Source organism: Plectropomus leopardus, chromosome 17 (assembly GCF_026936395.1).
Source record: "Plectropomus leopardus strain MGB_pleo_1.0 chromosome 17, ASM2693639v1, whole genome shotgun sequence".
NCBI classification, from domain to species: Eukaryota; Metazoa; Chordata; class Actinopteri; order Perciformes; family Serranidae; genus Plectropomus; species Plectropomus leopardus.
Genome location: NC_142192.1, coordinates 8,725,489 through 8,744,782, shown reverse-complemented (window position 1 = coordinate 8,744,782; position 19,294 = coordinate 8,725,489). Strand labels below are relative to the sequence as shown.

The 19,294-nt window shown below is 39.5% G+C and overlaps 1 protein-coding gene across 6 annotated transcripts in view; it reads right to left on the bottom strand.

Moving 5' to 3' along the window:
* Positions 1-3,275: 3,275 nt before the first annotated feature.
* trps1 (trichorhinophalangeal syndrome I) overlaps positions 3,276-19,294 on the bottom strand; it is a 157,368-nt gene continuing 141,349 nt past the window's right edge. For all 6 annotated transcript variants that reach the window (XM_088090194.1, XM_088090195.1, XM_088090193.1 and 3 more), the window contains exons 10-11: positions 18,818-18,940; positions 3,276-10,496 (exon numbers count right to left, since the gene is read on the bottom strand). In XM_088090194.1, coding sequence (XP_087946320.1) covers positions 8,913-10,496; positions 18,818-18,940 — 1,707 coding nt within the window. In that variant the 3' untranslated portion in view covers positions 3,276-8,912. The remainder of the gene's footprint in view (positions 10,497-18,817; positions 18,941-19,294) is intronic.

The window sequence follows — 19,294 nt, the reverse complement described above, 5'->3', positions numbered from 1 at the left end:
GCTCCCTCACACACTTGCACACCGAGTCAAACCCTCTGTCAACAGTGTAGGTAACTCATACATAAACATGAATTACAATAAGCAGAAATGATGTTTGCGAGATGTTTAAACAGAGAGACAGGAAGACAGACAGGCTGACGGGGGCAGACGGTGCATGCAGAGAAGAAATGCAAGCGTGATGCAGAAAAAATGGAAAAGATAGTGTGTGTGCGGGCATACATCTGCCATCTGATGTGTTGCTCCCTTCTTAGAATACATGAACAGTAAAGTGTCCGTGAATTGCTGTTTTGTTTTTACAATCCTTTTATTTGTTTTGCCATTTATTTATTTGACGGATTTTTCTCGTTCGCCTTGAACAGGTTCATAATTATGTGCAGCTGCATGTGTCTGTGTGTTGACCTCTCCAGTAGACACCAGGGTGTTTAGTATTCTAGTCTGTGCCTGACTTTCTGTGGCCAATCATCACACACTTGTATGCTCCCGCACACACAAACACACACATTTAAATGACGCCCCGCTGCCACATAATTTCACTGCCCAGCTCGAAAGCAGAGTTAATCAACTCTAATCAATGTTCATATTATCAACACAAAGATGAATTGATAATGCTAAACATAAAATAGACCAAAGATTACAAGCCTTTGTCTTTGTCTGACAGATAGCACCAGTGCACTGATTAAGTTTGTCAAAGTTCCTGACCCAAAGGAGGGTTGTGGGAAAATTAAAATAAGCTCTTAAATTATTTCCGTGTAGCGTGTAGCGGTGACGAATGAGCCTCTGGCTAAGGTGCCAGAGCAATCTCAGGTCTTTAAACTGTTATTCCTGTAAAAAGCAGCAGCAAATGATGCTGTGTTTGTGAAACCCCGGAACGTACAAATGCTCTAATATTTCCATTTGAACCTTGACAGCAACTGCAGCTAAATGTCAAAGATTTGTCCTGAGGGTAACACTGCAGGAAAGGTGATGGGATCGATTAAATCAACATCATCATGGAAATATTACTGTCTTGTGTGTGATGTTGAAATTTTGACCTAGCAGCAGCTCAAGAGGAAAGCTCAAAGACTAATCAGTTTGATATTTCTTGTCTGGAAATTTAAATCCTGACTTGAAAGTCATAAAGGAAAGGCCAGAGGGTCATGAGCAAAATTACAATTTACCCTCCTGAGGGCCATGAGTGTTCACAGCAAACTGCATTGAGATGCAAACATTAGTTTCCAAGGTACTTTGTTATGGAACAAAGTGTCGTGGAGAATGTTTAACCTCAGTGTGGCATTCAATGAAAGTTCACAGGGTTACAAAAATCATATAGAATCATTGATTGGAACCATAAATGGCTATGCAAATGTTTATGCATGCATGTTTATATGATATGCTTAAAATTTCTAAAAGAGTAACTAAACCCCAACTTTTGGCTGGAATGTGAAAAAACCCTCAAAAATAGGCAGGGCTGGGAGGAGGGCAAAGACATGCCCAGTCAACCAAACGTGCCGCCTCTCAATCCACAGCACCTCCCTACCACCCACACGCAAACAAAGTAGTGGGAGGGCTAGATGGGGGTGAGATGGCGGTGACAGGGCTGTGACAGGGCTGTGACAGAGGGGCACAGGGGGCTCAATTAGTTATAAAAGCAGGCTCCTGCTACTGGGAACAACCAATGACAAAATCCAAGTGCAAAACCCTTTAAAACAAAAAATGTTAATGTTGTTTTCCTTAGCCATTGTGATATTGTATCTTCTTCTTGTTTTTGTTTAATTTTGATTTATTTATTTTAGTTTTAGGATATCTATTTACATCAGGCAACAGACTATAAAAAACAATTCCTCCTTAAATAAATAAATGACAAATTACAAAATTACAAACTTTAACATATTTATAATATGTATCATATGCATATTTATAACACAATATGTAGAATTTTAATACTTTACATTCAGATGTCAAGAACTGGACCTGAATCAGACAACAACACTATTAAATAGCTATGTATATAACTTTTCAACTGAGAAAAAGTGATTTGGGGGTTTAGCTACTCTTTAAAGGCCACAAACACCAATCCACAAACAAAGAGTAAACAGCGATGAGGGCCGACTTTTTGTCACCTCATTTCATGTGTGTCTCTTCCAAAATATTGCACCTGAACACACCACAAGGGCTACCAACAACAGCAACTGGCACCTACATGTGAGGAAATAACTCCTTACCAGCAGATGGTGGTAGTCTGTATTCATCACTCAAAAAAGAAAACTGGAGGACCGACAGGACGGATTTACGATGCTAGTTACCCAGTTGTAATTAACAACTGGGTAACTACTGTAATTAACAACACAACCAGATATAAAAGGAGCATAGGATATTAACTGCCGAGCTCACTGGCTAAAAAATAAAAAAATAACAAAATAAACCTTGTATAACAAGTTTATTTCAATCTCAGACCCTCATGACTTCAGTTGTTTACTAACCTCACCTCTGTTTCTCTTCAAACACGCTGAGCTGAACTGCCAATCAGAGTGATTTCATTCACCGACGGCCTCAAGTGTCTCCAACATCCATTCGACTTGCCAAAACAAGAACAAAAACAAGCCAACAATGGCAGCCTAGTGCAGATAGCTCAGAAAACACCACCAAAACTAAGACGACAGACACTTACCAATGGCTTGGCACTGACTAGCAGTTGACTATTGGCTTGGTGTGTCAGGGCTCTTACTCTGGATCAGACAGACAGACATTGCTTGATTTAGGCTTATTCACACCACATCAAAATATTTGCCATGGAAAAAACATTATTTCTTCAACAAACTATGTGTTCTGCAGAAACTATGTGCTACATTTTTATTGGGAAACAGTTTCTTTTCTAGTGTAGTGTGTTTAAAATAATCGAAGTGACAAAAATAAACAGATACTTATATCAGGAGAAAAACAAGCAAGAGCAATCGAAAAATCAGCCAGCAGCAGTGAAGAACAGATGAGAACAGAAATACAGGATGACTGTGGAGCTCCTGGCTACATTCAGAGAGCACAGCAGGAGGCATGTTCCCAGGTTTCACATAAGTTTTCTGTTGCAAATCTTTTTGGTTTCTGAAAAAACACAGACACCACACCTGTGCCTTTGTGCTCCCAAATTCTGCAGTTAGTCTCACATTAGAGCCCACACTTTGATCACATGACGAGTGAATTCATACAGTACTGGGATGTTATACAACAACAACAAAAATTCTTCTTGTCTCTCTTTGACAACAAATTGCAAATAAATGAAACACCCAGTTTCCATCTTTGAGTATGTTTGTTATTACTTTTATTAATTATTATCATCATCATCAACATTATTCTTCAAGTTTAGCTGTGTAACAAACTTTTTCTTGGCTGTCAAAATATGTTGAAATATCATTTTTTGCATGAAATAAAACCTAAAACAATAAGAAAGGTAGCAGAATAAAATACAACATGAGAAAGAAAATAACCTAAAAAAACCAAAACAAAAACATTTCTATAAAAGCTGTTCAACTGAATAGACAAAATTCTACTAAAATATATTGGTTAAATGTACATAGTTGATGTGTGTGTGTGTGTGTGTGTGTGCATGCATGTGTGTGTCTGACCAATAAGAAACTGGCCTTTAGCTCCCTTGTCTCCCATGATTAATACTGTACATCCCAAAATGTACACTCAATCCGTACCACTGCCGGCGTGTGTCTTTGTGTGTGTACGTGTGTGTGTTTGTTGTCCCTTCCTTGGCAATAAGAACATAATAAATGGAGTGCAAGCAACAGCATAATTCTCTATAACACATTCTGACAAAGACAAAAAAAACTGAAAACACTTGTTAAGGCCCCCTCCCCCCAATGTAAACGCTGATGTGAAATGCCATCAAACCTAAAACATACACTCATTATTGAAGTAAAACATGTCAGGTGAGTCCTGCAGAACCTCATTTCTCATCCAATTCTCTCATCTGTTTTGAACCATAAATACCAGCGGAAAAATTCAACATCAACATTTATGTTTTGGATATACAGTATCCTTACGTGACTCTCAGGAGACAATGTGAAGCTGGTGAGAGAAGAAAAGATATTTGAACAGTAAAGTGTTCTGCAGAGCACTTAAAATATGAAAAGTGTGCATGAGCTATTTTTCTTTATTATTAAGGCTGTCATATTTTTGCTTCCAACTTGTAAGTACAGGGAAAAGATTTTCTTTCAAAAGCTAAACTGTTGAAACATTTTGGCATCAGAATTTGTCTCCATCCCACTGAGAAAATCTTTGTGGTTCTTCAAGATGAGATGCGAAAAAAAAGGGAAAAAAATCATCTTTACATCTTTTTACTACTGTTTCCTAGAAGTCATAGCTTTTAAAAGATGAAAATTTATGTTGAATTTTTAACAAACTTGAGTCCCGTTGGCAAATGAATGAATCTGAGAGCATCCACACATTGCTTCAAGGAAGTACTTGACATTTTGCTGCTGCTGGTGATATTTTTTTTATCTCAAGATGAAATTCAACCACAAAAAAGTCAACATAAGCAGATAGGTTGCTGTCAGTTCTAGAGTCGACATCAGCTTTTCGGGTGAGACACGATATGACACAACCGCCTATCTCTTGACCTGAACTGAGAATACCTTCATGAGTATTTTAATCAAAAGAGGAGATGCGGGGAAAGTAGAAAAATAGAGAAGAGATGATCAGTGGAGGGAAGAAACAGCAGGTGGAGGGATAAAAAGACAGAGATTGAGCGGTATATGTCAAATTAGACAACAGATGAGAAAGATACAAGTGAAGGGAGGTTAAGAGACAACAGAAGAGAGGGGATGACTGGATACGTAAACCTCTTTTTATCAGCCACTACAAGCATCATTTGATCCCATTCTGCCTCTATTCATCCACCTTCTGCCCGTATGTTCTTCAAAGGCAGCCATCTATCCATCTCAGCAGGTATCCCTCCATCCTTCCTTTTGTTCTCTCAGCACTGTGTCAAAACTTTGCTTTTTTTTGCTACATTTGCAAATGTAAACAGTTTTCATTATACTAGCAGCCCCTTAAGAGATGCCCAAAACAAAAAAAAAACAAACAAAAAAAAACCTTTGCACTAAAATTCCCAGAATGAAGGCAATTTAAATCAGATTTTTTTTTTTACGTTATGCCTTTTAGAATGGGTGTCATCAGTTTGATGTGGAAAGCAGAGCTATACATGGTAAAGGTGTTGAGCAATAACCCCTACACTTGACCCCAGAGTGGGATGTCAGACATAAAAGTGATACGTGAATCCGCACACCAATAGTTTGAAAGGTTTCTTAGCGTTTTAATGTGACAATACTGTGGGCATACTGTGTGAAGTTTGCTGGCTGTTAAAGTCTGGGTGTATTAAAATTTCTGCAATAACAAAATCTCATCTCACTGCTGTTAAAAAAATGGAATGTGGCCCATTGAGTACAAAACTGTCTTGACTTAAAGGTCCAGTGTGTATGATTTACTGGCATCAATTGGCAGAAATTGTATTAAATAGTCATAACTTTGTTTCAACTGGTTTATAATTACCTGAAAATAACAATATTTGTGTTTTCATTACATTAAAATAAGTTGTTCATATTGCCATACGAGAGGGTCCTCTCCCCTGGGATCTGCCATATTGTTCTACAGAAGCCCAGAATGGACAAATCAAATACTGGTTCTAAGTAGGACCATACGTGTTTTGCGTTGGCTGTGGTTCTACAACATGCTTGGCACATGGAAGAAGTTTCAGTTGTGCAACCTCACAGCAAGATGCTACTAAATTTGCCACACAAGACTTTTCTTAGGTGTATTAATATAATGTAACCCTTTGAAGCCTGAGCAAATTGGCTTGATTTATTTAAAAAACATGGGAAGAAGGCATCAAATGAAGAACGTACCCAAAAATTAGCAAGAAATTAGTATACAGTATTAAAAAACAAACAAATCGAAACAAGGACATGACATGTCATGGGAAAGTGCTAAAAAAGACTAATCATTTTGTGACATAATTTTAAATTTGTCACCATGATAATTATATATTCCCGAGATTTTATCTTTTTCCCCGAGACATTTCTCCCCTAGCCTTTTATGAGTAATTTTCTAGAGCTGCTAATTTCTTGCCAAACTGCTCATTACCTTTTTCTGAAAGCAACACAAGAAAATTGCTCCAGGTTTCAAAGGGTTAATCCATTTTCTAATCAGCTAATCTGTAGAGAAACAACACCTTAACATGACCTTTAACCTTTACCATGATATGGGCACTGTGGTGACATGACTGTATGCCTTAATTGAGCTCCCAGATCAAAAGAAACCAAATACCAAGAACAGCACATCCTCTTGGTATGATCATATAAAAGGGCATGTCCAAACATTTCTACAGAATTGTGTACATACGTACATGCAAAAATGGTGGATAGTGATTGACAGTTAGCATAGCAACCAATTTCATTTTTTTAAAAGCAAGTGGGTCTCTATCGTGGGCCGAAAAGACAACTACACTGAAATCAAGCATTAAAATTGATGACTGATAACTCGGTGCACAGGAATTAAATATAGCAGTCTGTTTGCCCAGCCTCTGCCTGACATGAATCATAACTTACATAACTTCTCGACACAGACGATTACACTTACTAGAAAAACTGTACAAGTTACCAGGCACTAGGCGGAATATGTTTTTCATTCATGTTTTTTGGATAAGCATAGAAAAATATCTCATTATTTCTTCCTTCCTGTCTTTTTATTTTCTTTCGGCCTATTATTACGTTCTTCAAAAGGAGTCTCTTGGTGAATTTTTTTAATGTTTGTTTTCTAGCAACTAAGGCAGCAAGGCAAGAGAAGTGATTCTCTTTTTATAAAAATAAACAAGATGGCCACTGTGTTGCTCCATTCTACAGAACAGGGGGACTTTCAAGGACCTGACTGTCATGACTCTCCCAACGAGGAAAACAAACTATGAAGATTTGGTTTAAAGAGAGACTCCGTCATGATATCAGATGGGTCTTTTTCTCATCTCAGTGGGTAGTGGATGGCAGAAAAGTGGGATGAGTTGAAAGAAATACGCTGGTTTTACTTCACTGAATTATAAAATGTAACCTTTAGGTTAATTTAGGTCTAACGTGTAACAGTTCCCATCCACTGAAAAGGCAACATATTTTGCAGATTTTATAAGACGCTAACATGCTACATAGAGGTAGCCTAACAAACTCTCCGAAATATAATAGGCTGAATAAAACACTGTAGGCAAGAAGCTCTGTAGACTCAATACAGAGTAAAAGTTCAAACAGTTAACCCAAAAAATTGATCCTCATGAAAAAAATGTAGGGTTGATTTCCCTAAGTTCCTAAGTCTCTCTATAAAACCAAGTGAAAGACATACAGATAAAGTTACATACTAAGACCATTTTGACCTATTAACACAGAAACATGATAAGAACACATATAAGAGAACTTAAGAGAACATTACGTAACATGCTAAAACCATTCGACCATTCGACATGTAAAAAAAAAAAAAGATGTGTCACATGCTATGAAACAGGTGGGTTGGTGTGCAACACGTGTGACCCCTGAGGACTGAAATACCGAGCGCGAGCCTTCATTATGTTTACATCATTGTTTGGGGACGGAAGCATCCTTTGATCCTTACACACACAGAACGCAATTACACAAATGCACACATACACACAACCCCCCCTCTTTTTGCTGTACCATTTCTGTTAGACGGCGTAACAAGTCTCCATAAGAACGCAAACAACCGATAGCTCAAAAAAGAAAAATACCTACATTTTTATAGTACCATTTCCTGCAAAAAAAAAAAAATATTTGCCTTTACAAAATAACATATTATATAGGAAAGTGTAGCAAATTGCATGTTTTGTACTATAATTATTATTATTACCATTATTATCATTAATATAAATGTTAAGCAGGTTAATAGATGGTTGTTCTATTAGGCAGGCAGCCAGGCACGTAGCTAGTATCATGGCACGGAGGAAGGTAAAAAATAATGTCACTTGGTTTGATCCAAATGGATGAAGAGAACACTTCGGTCCGGAATTACTCCGGTTCAACCAGTTGAAACTGGTTTTCAAGCAGTTCAAAAAAGTCAAACCCAAACAGTCTCCCATTTGGGGCCACTTTGCAGCCGTGGTGATTTTGCCACTTGTTGTTTTTGCCAGTTTTATGAGCAACAGGGCTTGAGTGAAAGGAGCCACCTGATCCTTTTGTACCAACACCAGTTTAAACTGCTCCCAAAATAACTGGTTTAGCTCTGACCAGTTTCACAAAGTCAAAATAAGTTTTGGTTTTGGATCCATTTGCAATAGTCAAAAACAGGCTCTGGACCAGAACAGAGTAGTTCTAACCAGATGAGATCTGGTTGTACCAGGATAAAATGGCCTGAATGATGCATCAGACTAGTTTCGGCCAGCTCGGGGTTCAGTTTAGCATGGTGCATAACAAAACAGCTCAGTTTAAGTGTTTTGCTTCTAGCATTTTTTTTTTTTTTTGCTCTGCTGTATGGTGGCTGTGCAAGTGCTGAGCTCCTCATCCTAAATGTGAGCAGTCCAACTTTCAGTCGAGCTTCCAATCCTCTTATTTGGAAAGCGCATGAAGTGGCTGTTTATTAAGGGTGATTTCAGCTGCATGCCCGGACACTGTTGTTGAAGACTTGCCACGGAGCTGTCAAGTGGCCGTCGCTCAACGCAGGATTCAGGCTATTCATCCAACCCTGCAGCAGTTCAGCGGGATCCTACAATGATTTTTGACCATTTGACAGCCGAGTGCTTCCAGCATAAGGATGTGTTCCATTTAGTGCCCAGGATAGGCCCATTTTGACATGAGCAAGCCTCCAGAAACGTGGAGGCCGACAGCTTATTCATTCAAAAAAACACGTTCTTAGAGGTTGTGTGTAAGTCGAAGGCATCAGATTAATTACTCTGTGTTTTCTTCTAAGTTTTTAGATTCAGCAACAGTCGTGACCTCTGTCGTTTTTGTGACGTCATTGTTACTAGCTGACACATCGCCCTCTTCCTGGTTTATGACGTCATGACCGTCTCCTCTTTCTTCCTTTTCAACTTCTGTTTCGTTGTCAGTGGCATTGTTGCCTGTAGTTTCTTCTGCTTGGTCGTCATGACAAACTCCTATGACATCATTGCTTTCATCTGCGCTACGTTCACCCTCGTCTTTTTCGCCCGGTGTCGCATTTTGACACTCCGACATTGCCGGGACATTTTGAATCAGGCCGTCCTGTGCGTGAATCCTCTTTGTTTTGTCTGTGTACTTGTGTAAGCCCCTCTGTATGTGCGTGGTGAAATCATATCGATCCACACACACGTGGAGGCAAAAACTGCACTGGTATGGCCCCTGGTCGCCGTGGCAACTCATGTGCAGGGCATACATGACCTCGTCGAGGAAGTAGATCCCACAGTGGATGCAGCGGTTGCTCAGGTCATCCTGCGTGGCTGCTTCCACCATTGCGCGATTCGATGGGATGCTTGGCTGACTTTTTGTCAAATCTTCCTTTCCTCTTTCCTCCCTCTTGTTCCCTCCTTCATCTATCCTCTCCTCCTCCTCCTCCTCCTCCTTTTCTCCTTTCCAGTTCTCTCTCAACCTCTCAGCAAGTGGCGACCCCTGCCTTCCTCTCTCGGCACCGTTTGTCGACATGTGTACATTTGCAGTATCTCTTTGTCTTATTGCGAGATCCAAAGGGGCATCGTTTTCTAATGAGGGTGATGAGGTTTGGGAGTGGAGAGGAGGAGGAGGGTAATGAGGAGGAGCTGGGGGAGGCGGAAGAGGAGAGTAAGGAGAGGCGCAGTAAGGCACCGTGTAGCTTTGCTGATGATGCTGTACTGGAGCCACCATTGCACCGAGATAATGAGCGTTATTTCCGAGGCTACCGGGGCTGCTTAGGTTACTGATGCTGCCAGGAACCCCAGAGGTTGCTGCCATCTTGTACTTGGTCCAGAATCTGAGCCAATCTGACTCAGGTGTCAAATCAGGTGAGAGGGTTAATGGTAAAGGTAAGGAGAAAAGAGGGTATTGATACTTCTCAATGGGCGAACCAGGAGGCGAATAACTGGACGGTTTGGATGGACGCATGTACTTTTCAATCGGACTGCCTCTCTCTGACCCCCCTCCTCCTTTACCTCCCTCTACTTTTGATATTATCCCTCCCTCAGCGATGCTCCCATTGCCCTCAGCTACCAACGAGGTGGGTGGATGTGAAGGGAGGAGAAGAGGAGGCATGCGTCGGTGGATCTCCAATGTTTGATTGGCAAGAAAGGCTTGAGTGGATCGGGGTGAGCGTGAGCAAGGGGAAGGCTGCTGGTTTTTGGTCGATGCACAACTTCGGTCTGACTCTTCCCCGTTCACACGCTCACACACACCGGTGATGCGTTGCTGCTTGGGGGCGGGTGTCTCTGATGACAGGGAATCGGGGTTGATGCGTTTTCGAGTTCTGCGGCGGATGATTTGTTCACCGTTGTTCTGTTTTATGATGTTTAGAGGTCTGGGTGTCTGAAAAATAAAGGAAATATGGAAAAAAGAAGAGGGTCAAAAGACATAGAATAACAAATCTTATTCATTTTTTTGTTTTTTTGGTTTTTTTTACATGTCAGCATTACGGATTTTACTATACTCCATTTAACACTTTGAAACTTGGGCAAATTGTTTTGATTTAATCTAAAAACATTCAAAGACTGCAATGAGCATGAACCAGAAATTAGCAAAAAATTAATAAAAAGTACAAGAACATGAAAAAATGCTTAAAAATATAATTATTTTGAATATGGAACTATGACAATTGAAAAAAAAGTTGTCTAATAAATTGACACCAGCTTTTAAAAAATAATTTTCTAAATCTACCAAATTTTTGCAATTTGTGAGACATTTCTTGCCAAGTTGCTCAATGCCGTATATGCCCATATTTTTTAAAGAAATCAAACCAATTTGCTCTGGGTTCAAATTTTAAATAGCTGTGTGAAAGGCGTGTGAAATGAAGTACAAAAAAGTGATGTCAATGGCTAAAGGATGCTTAGCTGACATAATTAATAATGTCAAACATACACACAGCCTAGCATTATTTGATGTGATAATATGACATTTATTGCACTAAAAAAAGATGGTCACAATTGATTTTATAAAATCTGAATGCTAAGTCAGCCATCCATTCATTTTCAAATGCTAATCCGTGGCAGGGCTGCTGGGTCAGACGGCTGAGCAAAGTACTCTAGAGATCCCTCTCCCGGCCAACGTTTTCCAGCACCTCCTGGCAGATCTGAAGGCGTTCTAAGGCCAGATGAAATTCATAATCCCTATGGCATGTTCTGGATCTACTTTGGGGCCTCTGACCAGTTGAAAATGCCTAGTAAAACTCTAATTGAAGGCACTCAGAAGGCATCCTGATCACATGTCCAAACCACCTCAACTGGCTCCTTTGAGGCAGCGGAGCAGCGGCTCTACTGCCACCTCCCTTTGGTCAAAGTAATTTGCTATCAGATAAAAAGTATAAACAGATCAATGCTAACCAAGTTGTGGTTGTCTATTTTCAGTCAACACCCTCTTCAACCCAACCCTCCGGGGGGCTAAAACATTTAAGCATTTTGGGGAACAACAAAAAGATAGAAGAGGTGATTTTAAAGTTTTGATGACTGAGTATCATTTTAAGGAGCCAGCATATGAATAAGGGCCTTACATGAAAACTGCACTCGCTACGACTTTTACATTATATATTACTATATTAATATATATATAATATATATTAATATTATATATTATATATATACATTTGAAAGTAATAAGACTGAGAAAGCAAAGTGTTCGACACTGATTGTGCCTTCCCATAGCAGTCCAGCAACAGCTCCTGCTGGGGTATGGCAGCACCTCTTGAACAAACCACGCCCAGAAATGAAGTACACTGTAATACCAGAACTGGTAGTAATAATAAAAGCAATTTGTTATATATTAGAAATTTTATTTACGACCAAGAATTGCACTATGGATGGTTGAAGATCTATAACTACTGTTTCTTACTACTGAACTAGTAAAAACAGTTACTTATTTCAGTGATGCTGCCAATGATTATTCAAAGCGTTAAGAGTCTCAATTTGTATTGACTAGACCTAAATATTATTAACTTTGACATGCCCCAAAAAAAGACAGTAATATATCCAGCACACCTAAGGACTGTGGTTTTTGCCCTGACCACAAGGGGGAGCACTTACATCTGATGTAAAAGGAGTTTGCCCAGAAGCCTCAACTTTTACTTACTTGAGAGATCCCCCCAAAACATGTGAACATATGTCCTTATTATGTCTTATCCATCAAGTAATCCATACCAGTAAAAGTATAAGGTAACTTTCTGTATTTTGCTTTAGTTTGTATGTGTATATTTATACTCGGTGTTTGGCATTTAAAAGGCATCAGTCAGGCAGAATTCCAGAGAATAAAGTCCAAAAGACTTCAACACGGTTTCTGAAGCACATCTCACTTATTTAATTTCCCACTGGAATTAATAAAGTACTTCTAAAGATAAACGAGAGATCATGAAAATTTTTTTGATGTCTCGTTCCATAACACATGCCAAAAAAAATCAAAACAGTCCAAAACATTTCCAGACAAATCAGCACAAGATTTCCTTTGCTGGAACTAAAATAAACTGAACCATTTCCAAGTGTCTTTTAAAGTGTCTACACTTCAACTCAAAAGTAATGACTTGCTATCCTATCACTAATTGAAGAACCGACTGCACTGACACCTCCTCTCCAAAAACACATTATAAATAGTGACCTCCACACAGCATCCATTGAAAATTAAGTCAGATTCAACTGGCACAAAAAGAGAAGTGCTTTTCAAGCATCAAAGAAAGTTCAGTTCATTTAAATTTTCACCTTCATGCATGTCAGATTCAGTCAACCTTGTGAACACTAAATATTTAAGCAACAGCAAAAGAGCCTTTTGATTGAGTGGAAACGTCTGTGACTGTATGTAACCTCTGAACATCTCTATAAATCCCCTGCTGTGTGTGTATATATTTGTGTGAGTGGTGTAGGTCTTTCAATTTACATTATGTCAGATGCAAACCAAAAAAATGCATATAGAAACAGCAAGCATGAAGAGAGAGATGGTAAGAAATTATGTTGGAGGAACTTGGATGAATGTGAGATGTTTAAGTGGATGAAAAGCAAAAAGAACGAGGGTGGGGACTTTTATTTAAAGAAAAATGCGATAAACCACACTATGTTTGTGCTAGGAATGATTAAGCCCTCTATGTATGTATACATGGTATGTGTGAAATGTGGATAGCCCTATGTCTGCAACCGAATGTCTCTCAAGGTTTATTTACATAATAAAAGTGTACTCATGCGTATGTGTCAGTGTGTATGAAGTCATCATCAGTCATTGCGGTGCTGCTACTAAAACTATTTAAGAAGAGATGGGTCCTTTATACCATCAATTCAGGGATGTCCTGCTACACTTGAAGCAGAAAAAATGTCAACACATATTTTTTGACAAACAACAGTTTTAAAGTAGAAAATACACCACTAGGCTTAGGCAGAAATCCTGAAGGTATGCTTTTCAATACCGTCATAAATACAGCCGCTCCTCTTTCTATTAAATTCATTAAATGTAGTGCACAGCATGCACCACCAGAGTTCAGTTTCTCATCTCAATGGGTGGAACTGGCAGCTGAACTGAGAGACACAATGACACCTAGTGGTAGAGGGATGAGTTACAGGACTGTTAACAGCCAGCAACCAGCAGCGGGACAGACTGTGGGGAATAACGGCATGTTTTTACATCTAACTTGGTGACAGGAGGATTTATTTCAATCAAACTTGAGCTGGTGATAGTTGGAACAGTGGACTTACTAACTAGGTTACTAGCAAGAGTAACCAAGACAGTTTGGGTGAGTTTCATGTTTTTTTTCCGTTGAGTTTGAATAAAGTGTGTTTTATGTTGAGTTCATGAGACAATCAAGTCTTGTACAGTGTACAGGTGTACAGTTGTTAAATAAGGAAAATCGGTGCAAGAGTTTTCCTTTCTTGAATATATTTTAGGTTTCTATTGTGTATTTATTAGTCTTAAAAAAGTGTGTGTGTGTGTGTGTGAGAGAGAGTGGGTGGGTGGTGGTAGCGGAGGCGATGGGGGTTGATTATTATATGACTTATACTGTCATATATTGTATGACCCGGTGACATTTAAGGAAGATATAAAGGTATGAATGATTCATATTGCCTGAGCAAATTCTCCACCATATATGTGAATGTCCAATCAGTGCTTCTGGTAAATGAAGTCAATGAAGCAATAAATCCCTTAGTGTTTGCTAAACTGACAGAGAAAACTCATACTGCTCACAGAACTGTGCAGGCAATGTCTACATGTATCAGGATGTTTCTGCTGCATTTCCTCAGTCCTGTACTTGAATAAATACATCTAAGTATCCTTGTCCAGAACATCCTCTGCACTCATATTTTGGGATGTTATTTCGCTCTTGTAATCGTAGCTACTTTGCAATACAAGTAAAGAAAGCAAGGATGTTTTTTTGAGTGTCATTTAGAGCCTGCCTCATGGCTACCCAGACACGTGGATTAGCAATTCAAGCTTAAATAGCCTGTACCTTTTCTGTACATCCAACTATGTCACTGTCATGTTACATGGCGGCAGTGGATGCAGGAAGAACAAAAGATCTTTTTAGACCTAAACTCCGCTATTTATTTGTCACTTCAATTGACTGTATTTACCATCCATGCTAATTAGAAGGAGATTTTTCCTTAAACTATTATGCCCCCGAAACCTCCGTAGAGACAACACTCTGTTTTAATGATCTATTAATACACATACATTTGGGACAGGTGCCTCTGCTCAGCAGCCAAATGTGTGTCTGTCAGAGAGAGAGCTGTCCTGCTGATTTACACATTTGAGACACCTGGATCATTACCATACTGAGAAGACTGACAGCCTCTATAGTGACACAATCATGTCAGTCAGATCACTTTTTACCAGCTGCAACAACTCTGCATTGGCTGATATTGTTTATACCTCGTTAGTGGTGAATTTGGGTTTCCTAGGATTCCCAAGGCGTGAACTGCCCCCCTCTGATTGACTTACCCTGTCATTCCTACCATAACCTTAACCCATCCCACTCCTGTTGCCTCAACATAACTGATCAAAACAATGAAGGCAATGAGCACTAGCTGATCAGAGGGAGAGTGGGGCAGGTCATGCATTTGCGATCATAGGAAATGCAAATTTGCATGTAGCAGGAACAACCACAGAAAATGTTTTGAATAATTTCAGCTCACTCTCATTCTGAACCTGTAAAACACAGCAACTTTGACAGTGCTTTTGGTGTGAGATGGCAACACCAGAAGCCACCTTTTGTGTGCGCATGAAATACTGTGGACAGCCATCAGACAAAAATGCGGCCGGACAGAACTGGTTGTGGTGTTATTATATGCTGGCGGACGGCCAATTCGCACCCTGTCGTGTCTGCATGAAACGTGGCAGGACAGCATCAGATTGAAATGCTGCTGGTAATGACGTAATATAAGGAGCACAAGGCCACCTAAAGGGCGGGCATCTGAATGTGAATTTAGTCATGGATTGCTGTGTCATGGCAGGAGTGATCCCATCATAACAGGGTCTCTAGTTTCTGTTATTTATGGTCCTCAAGTTTTGTGTTTCTAGCTTTAGAGGAGTGGGGAGGAAAAAAAAGGTAAAAACGAGTAGAGACAAGAACAAAGGAGGTGAGATGAATGAGAAGAGGGACAGAGAGTGATGAAGAGAGGAAGAAGAGGAAAAGGAAGGGGGCATTAGGGACAGGAGTGAATACAGAAGGAGGATGGCTGTGGAAAAAAAAAAAGGCAAGAAGCAAAGAAATAGCACCCCTTATGGTGGAAACCATCCAAAACTGTGTCTAATTTCAACTCTACATACTAATACTGAGCAGGATCTGTGAACAGAGAGGTTACAGGGTTTCACTGGTCTTTGGAATTCAACCAGATTAAAATATCTTTTTGTAATTCATAAACTTAATAAATAAGCGGGTTTTATCATAATTCATTTCTTGATTTTGCCCTTTGAAAAAAGAGAAAACTGGCTTGATTTCTTTCAAAAACATGGGGAGAAGGCAATGAGCAACTAAACAAGAAATAACCTAAAAAATGTGCAAGAAATAAGTAAAAAAGTAATGAGAAAATGATTGAAAATATGTAAAATAATAAGCACAAAATTAAGAGACACGATAATGACCTTAAGAAAATGTGAGAAAAAAAGTAACATAATATTTAAAATATAATAATATTAATATTGTTATCTGGACATTTTTTTTTCCTTTTTTGGATAATATATGTCCCCACAGCTTATTTTCAACTTCAAAGAATAATTTCTAACTACTTTTTTTTTCAAATTTTCTGTCCATTTCTTGCAAAGTTGCTCATTACTTTTTTCCCCACATACACTACCTCACTCTCTCACACACACACACACACACATACGCAATAGCTGCACCACCTTTATGGTTGTGCAGCTGGAGTTACTGCTGGTACACATAAGTCTCACTTTATCTATCTATCTTTCCATCTTTTTCCTTCTCCTCTTGAATATCCCCTCTGCATTTTCTCCTAATCTCTCCGTCTCCCTGCGTCTCTTTACTTTTTACACACACACTCCCCTTTCATTATTTCTGTCCTCGCTCTTTACCTTAATCTTCCCCTCTCTCTTTGCCTTCCTCCCTTTCCTTTGTTTGTCTTTCTCCCCTTCCTCCCTCCCTCCACATCTACCTTTTTCCTCCCTCCTTATTCATAACTCTCCCTTCCCCTCTCTCACTCTGAAGTGTTTTACTAGCTGCTATCCTCTCTAATAATGTGTGTAGAGCATATAAAACTTTTATTATGTGATATAAAATACGGCCGTCGTGAAGATTGTCGAGAGTAGAGGGAGCTGGAACGTGATTGGAGCAGCAGATGAGATGAACGGGCTGACCCAAGGACGTCGGCAGGGGCAGGAAGGAGTAAACTGCGATAGCCTGTCATCCTGTGAGAGGTCTTTAAAGCCCCATTCGATAATTGCAGCATAGTGCTCCAGGTTGTAACACGGTCAACCCGCTGATGCATTTACTAACACTGTGATTTATTACACCGAAGCGTTTTTGTTCACTTTGAAATTTTACAAGCTGAGCTTAAAAAGCCAATATGTGAACATGAGCCCTGTGCTGAAGCTCTAAAGGCCTGTTTCACACTGTTAATATTTGTAAACCCTTGCGTTAAATAGGTATATTGAAGTGTGAAATTAGCTTTAACCCCTTAAAAACACGCGAGGTGAGAGAGCTCAATGCTCTGAAGTTAACTCCATTCCAGACTGGGTCTTTATCTCATCTGTAATTCATGCAGTCTAATTAAATTTGGGATTTCCATAGACTTTCCCCAGGCTTAGATGGTAAAGTTGATTCATTCCATCATATTTCTCACTCCATGGAACTGGCTCGCTGTGACTGCTGAAATGGTCTGTAACTCCCAGCTTCCACCAAATCAAATAGACTTTTTCCACAATATTATGTTTTCACAGCGGGATCCACAGAACGTGCGCAGGAATTTAACTGCAGCATGCACCGTTTAGTTTGCGCCGTATGCTTATCGGCCACACAGACGGAATGATAATTAGTGGTCAAAACCCCCCTGTGGATGTATTAAAACACAACATAGAGTCTACAGAATTGATTGAAGTACTGGGTTCCTGATACCAGTACTTTATGAGTATATGTACGTCTTCTATGCGTGGATTGGAGTTTAACACAGCAGATAAACTTTTGTACAGTGATACACCTGAGTATCAGCTCACTTGAAGGGATTCCTTTCTGTCTCTATATTAAAAGTGATTTTGAGGTTTATGGCTCCCTTCATGTCTCTCTTCTAATTAGTTTAAAAGAGAAATTGAATAAAGGGGATAACAAATATACAGAAGCCTTAATGAACCACATCTGGGACATCTATTTCTATTACTCTCACAGGTCGACAGTTGGTCTAGTAAATAGTTACTCAAAGTGTAGCTCGTGGGCCAATGGAGGCCCTTGGAAACATTTTGTAAAGCCCCTGAACATCACATGAAATGCATGCATCATATTGTAATCATATGAGGACCATTTTGATACTTTCACTTTCAATAGCTTACATTAAAAGGTCCAGTGTGTAGGGTGTATAGTAGGGTTCCAGTGATATCGGTTTTAAGGTATACCAACATATGAAAGGTGAAGATTAAAACGAGCTAAGAAGCACAGGAGAGACATTGATTTGAAACGTGGAGCTTTTTTAATCAGTATTTTTACTGGTTTAAATCACCAGTTCTGTTTGTTTTGGAGAGGAAGAGACCTCTGCAAATAACTTGGCTCCCAGTGAAAACCTGAATGATGAACACTGAAGGAATTCATCCTCACCACCAGATACCACTAAATCCCCCCTAAAATTTACAATCTGCTTCCTTAATACACTACTGGGCTACTGCACCAAACTGTGCCCCCCAAAAGAGCATCTAGCAACTGGTAGAAAGATGCTGGTTGTATGGCAACTCTTGGCGTCTTGTGAGTATTATAGGAATTCCATTCTGTCATCAAGGCTAGTACTGTTAGCTTAAGTTTTAATTTCGGTGGACAACCCTGCAGTTTAATGTGAGATGTGTGTGTTTTTCATGTGCAGCCCTCAATCAAATGTTGGCTCCATAAATTGGTAGTCAGTCATCAACACCCAGAACCGCTGGTCTGGTGTAGTCTACAGTTTAGTGCACGTTTGGTCCAGGCACGGTATCTTTTTGCAAACACCAGTACATGTCCGTGTGTCACTTACCGAATGTAGTTTTTGGTATAAACCACATGCGTTGCAGACGTAGCCCCCATTAGCGTTCTTCCTCCACAGCGATGTCTTGGTGGTCAGACAGTTTGCACAGAAGACCCCGCTGCCTCTGCGTCGCTACGGATGGAGAAAGACAGACGTTAGAATGTGAAGTAAAAATAAATATTAATGAAGAAACTTTGTGTGGATAAGAAGCATGCAAAGACATAGAGAGGAAAGATAGAGGGTAAAAGACAAAAAATGTTGACTTAAGTTTTAATACCTTTTTAATATTCACAGCACTTAAGTAAGGTTAGGAGAGAAAGGAAACAGATCGGCTTGGTGGCACAGAGATGATGTGCTCTCATTTATCACTCCTAATGGGAAATCCTATTGAACACATTGTTCCCCTCTACACCGATTTCCTCTTCAGAGAACAAGGTTAATAAAAACAACAAAATATACTTCAATGAAAGGAAAATGATCTAGTTG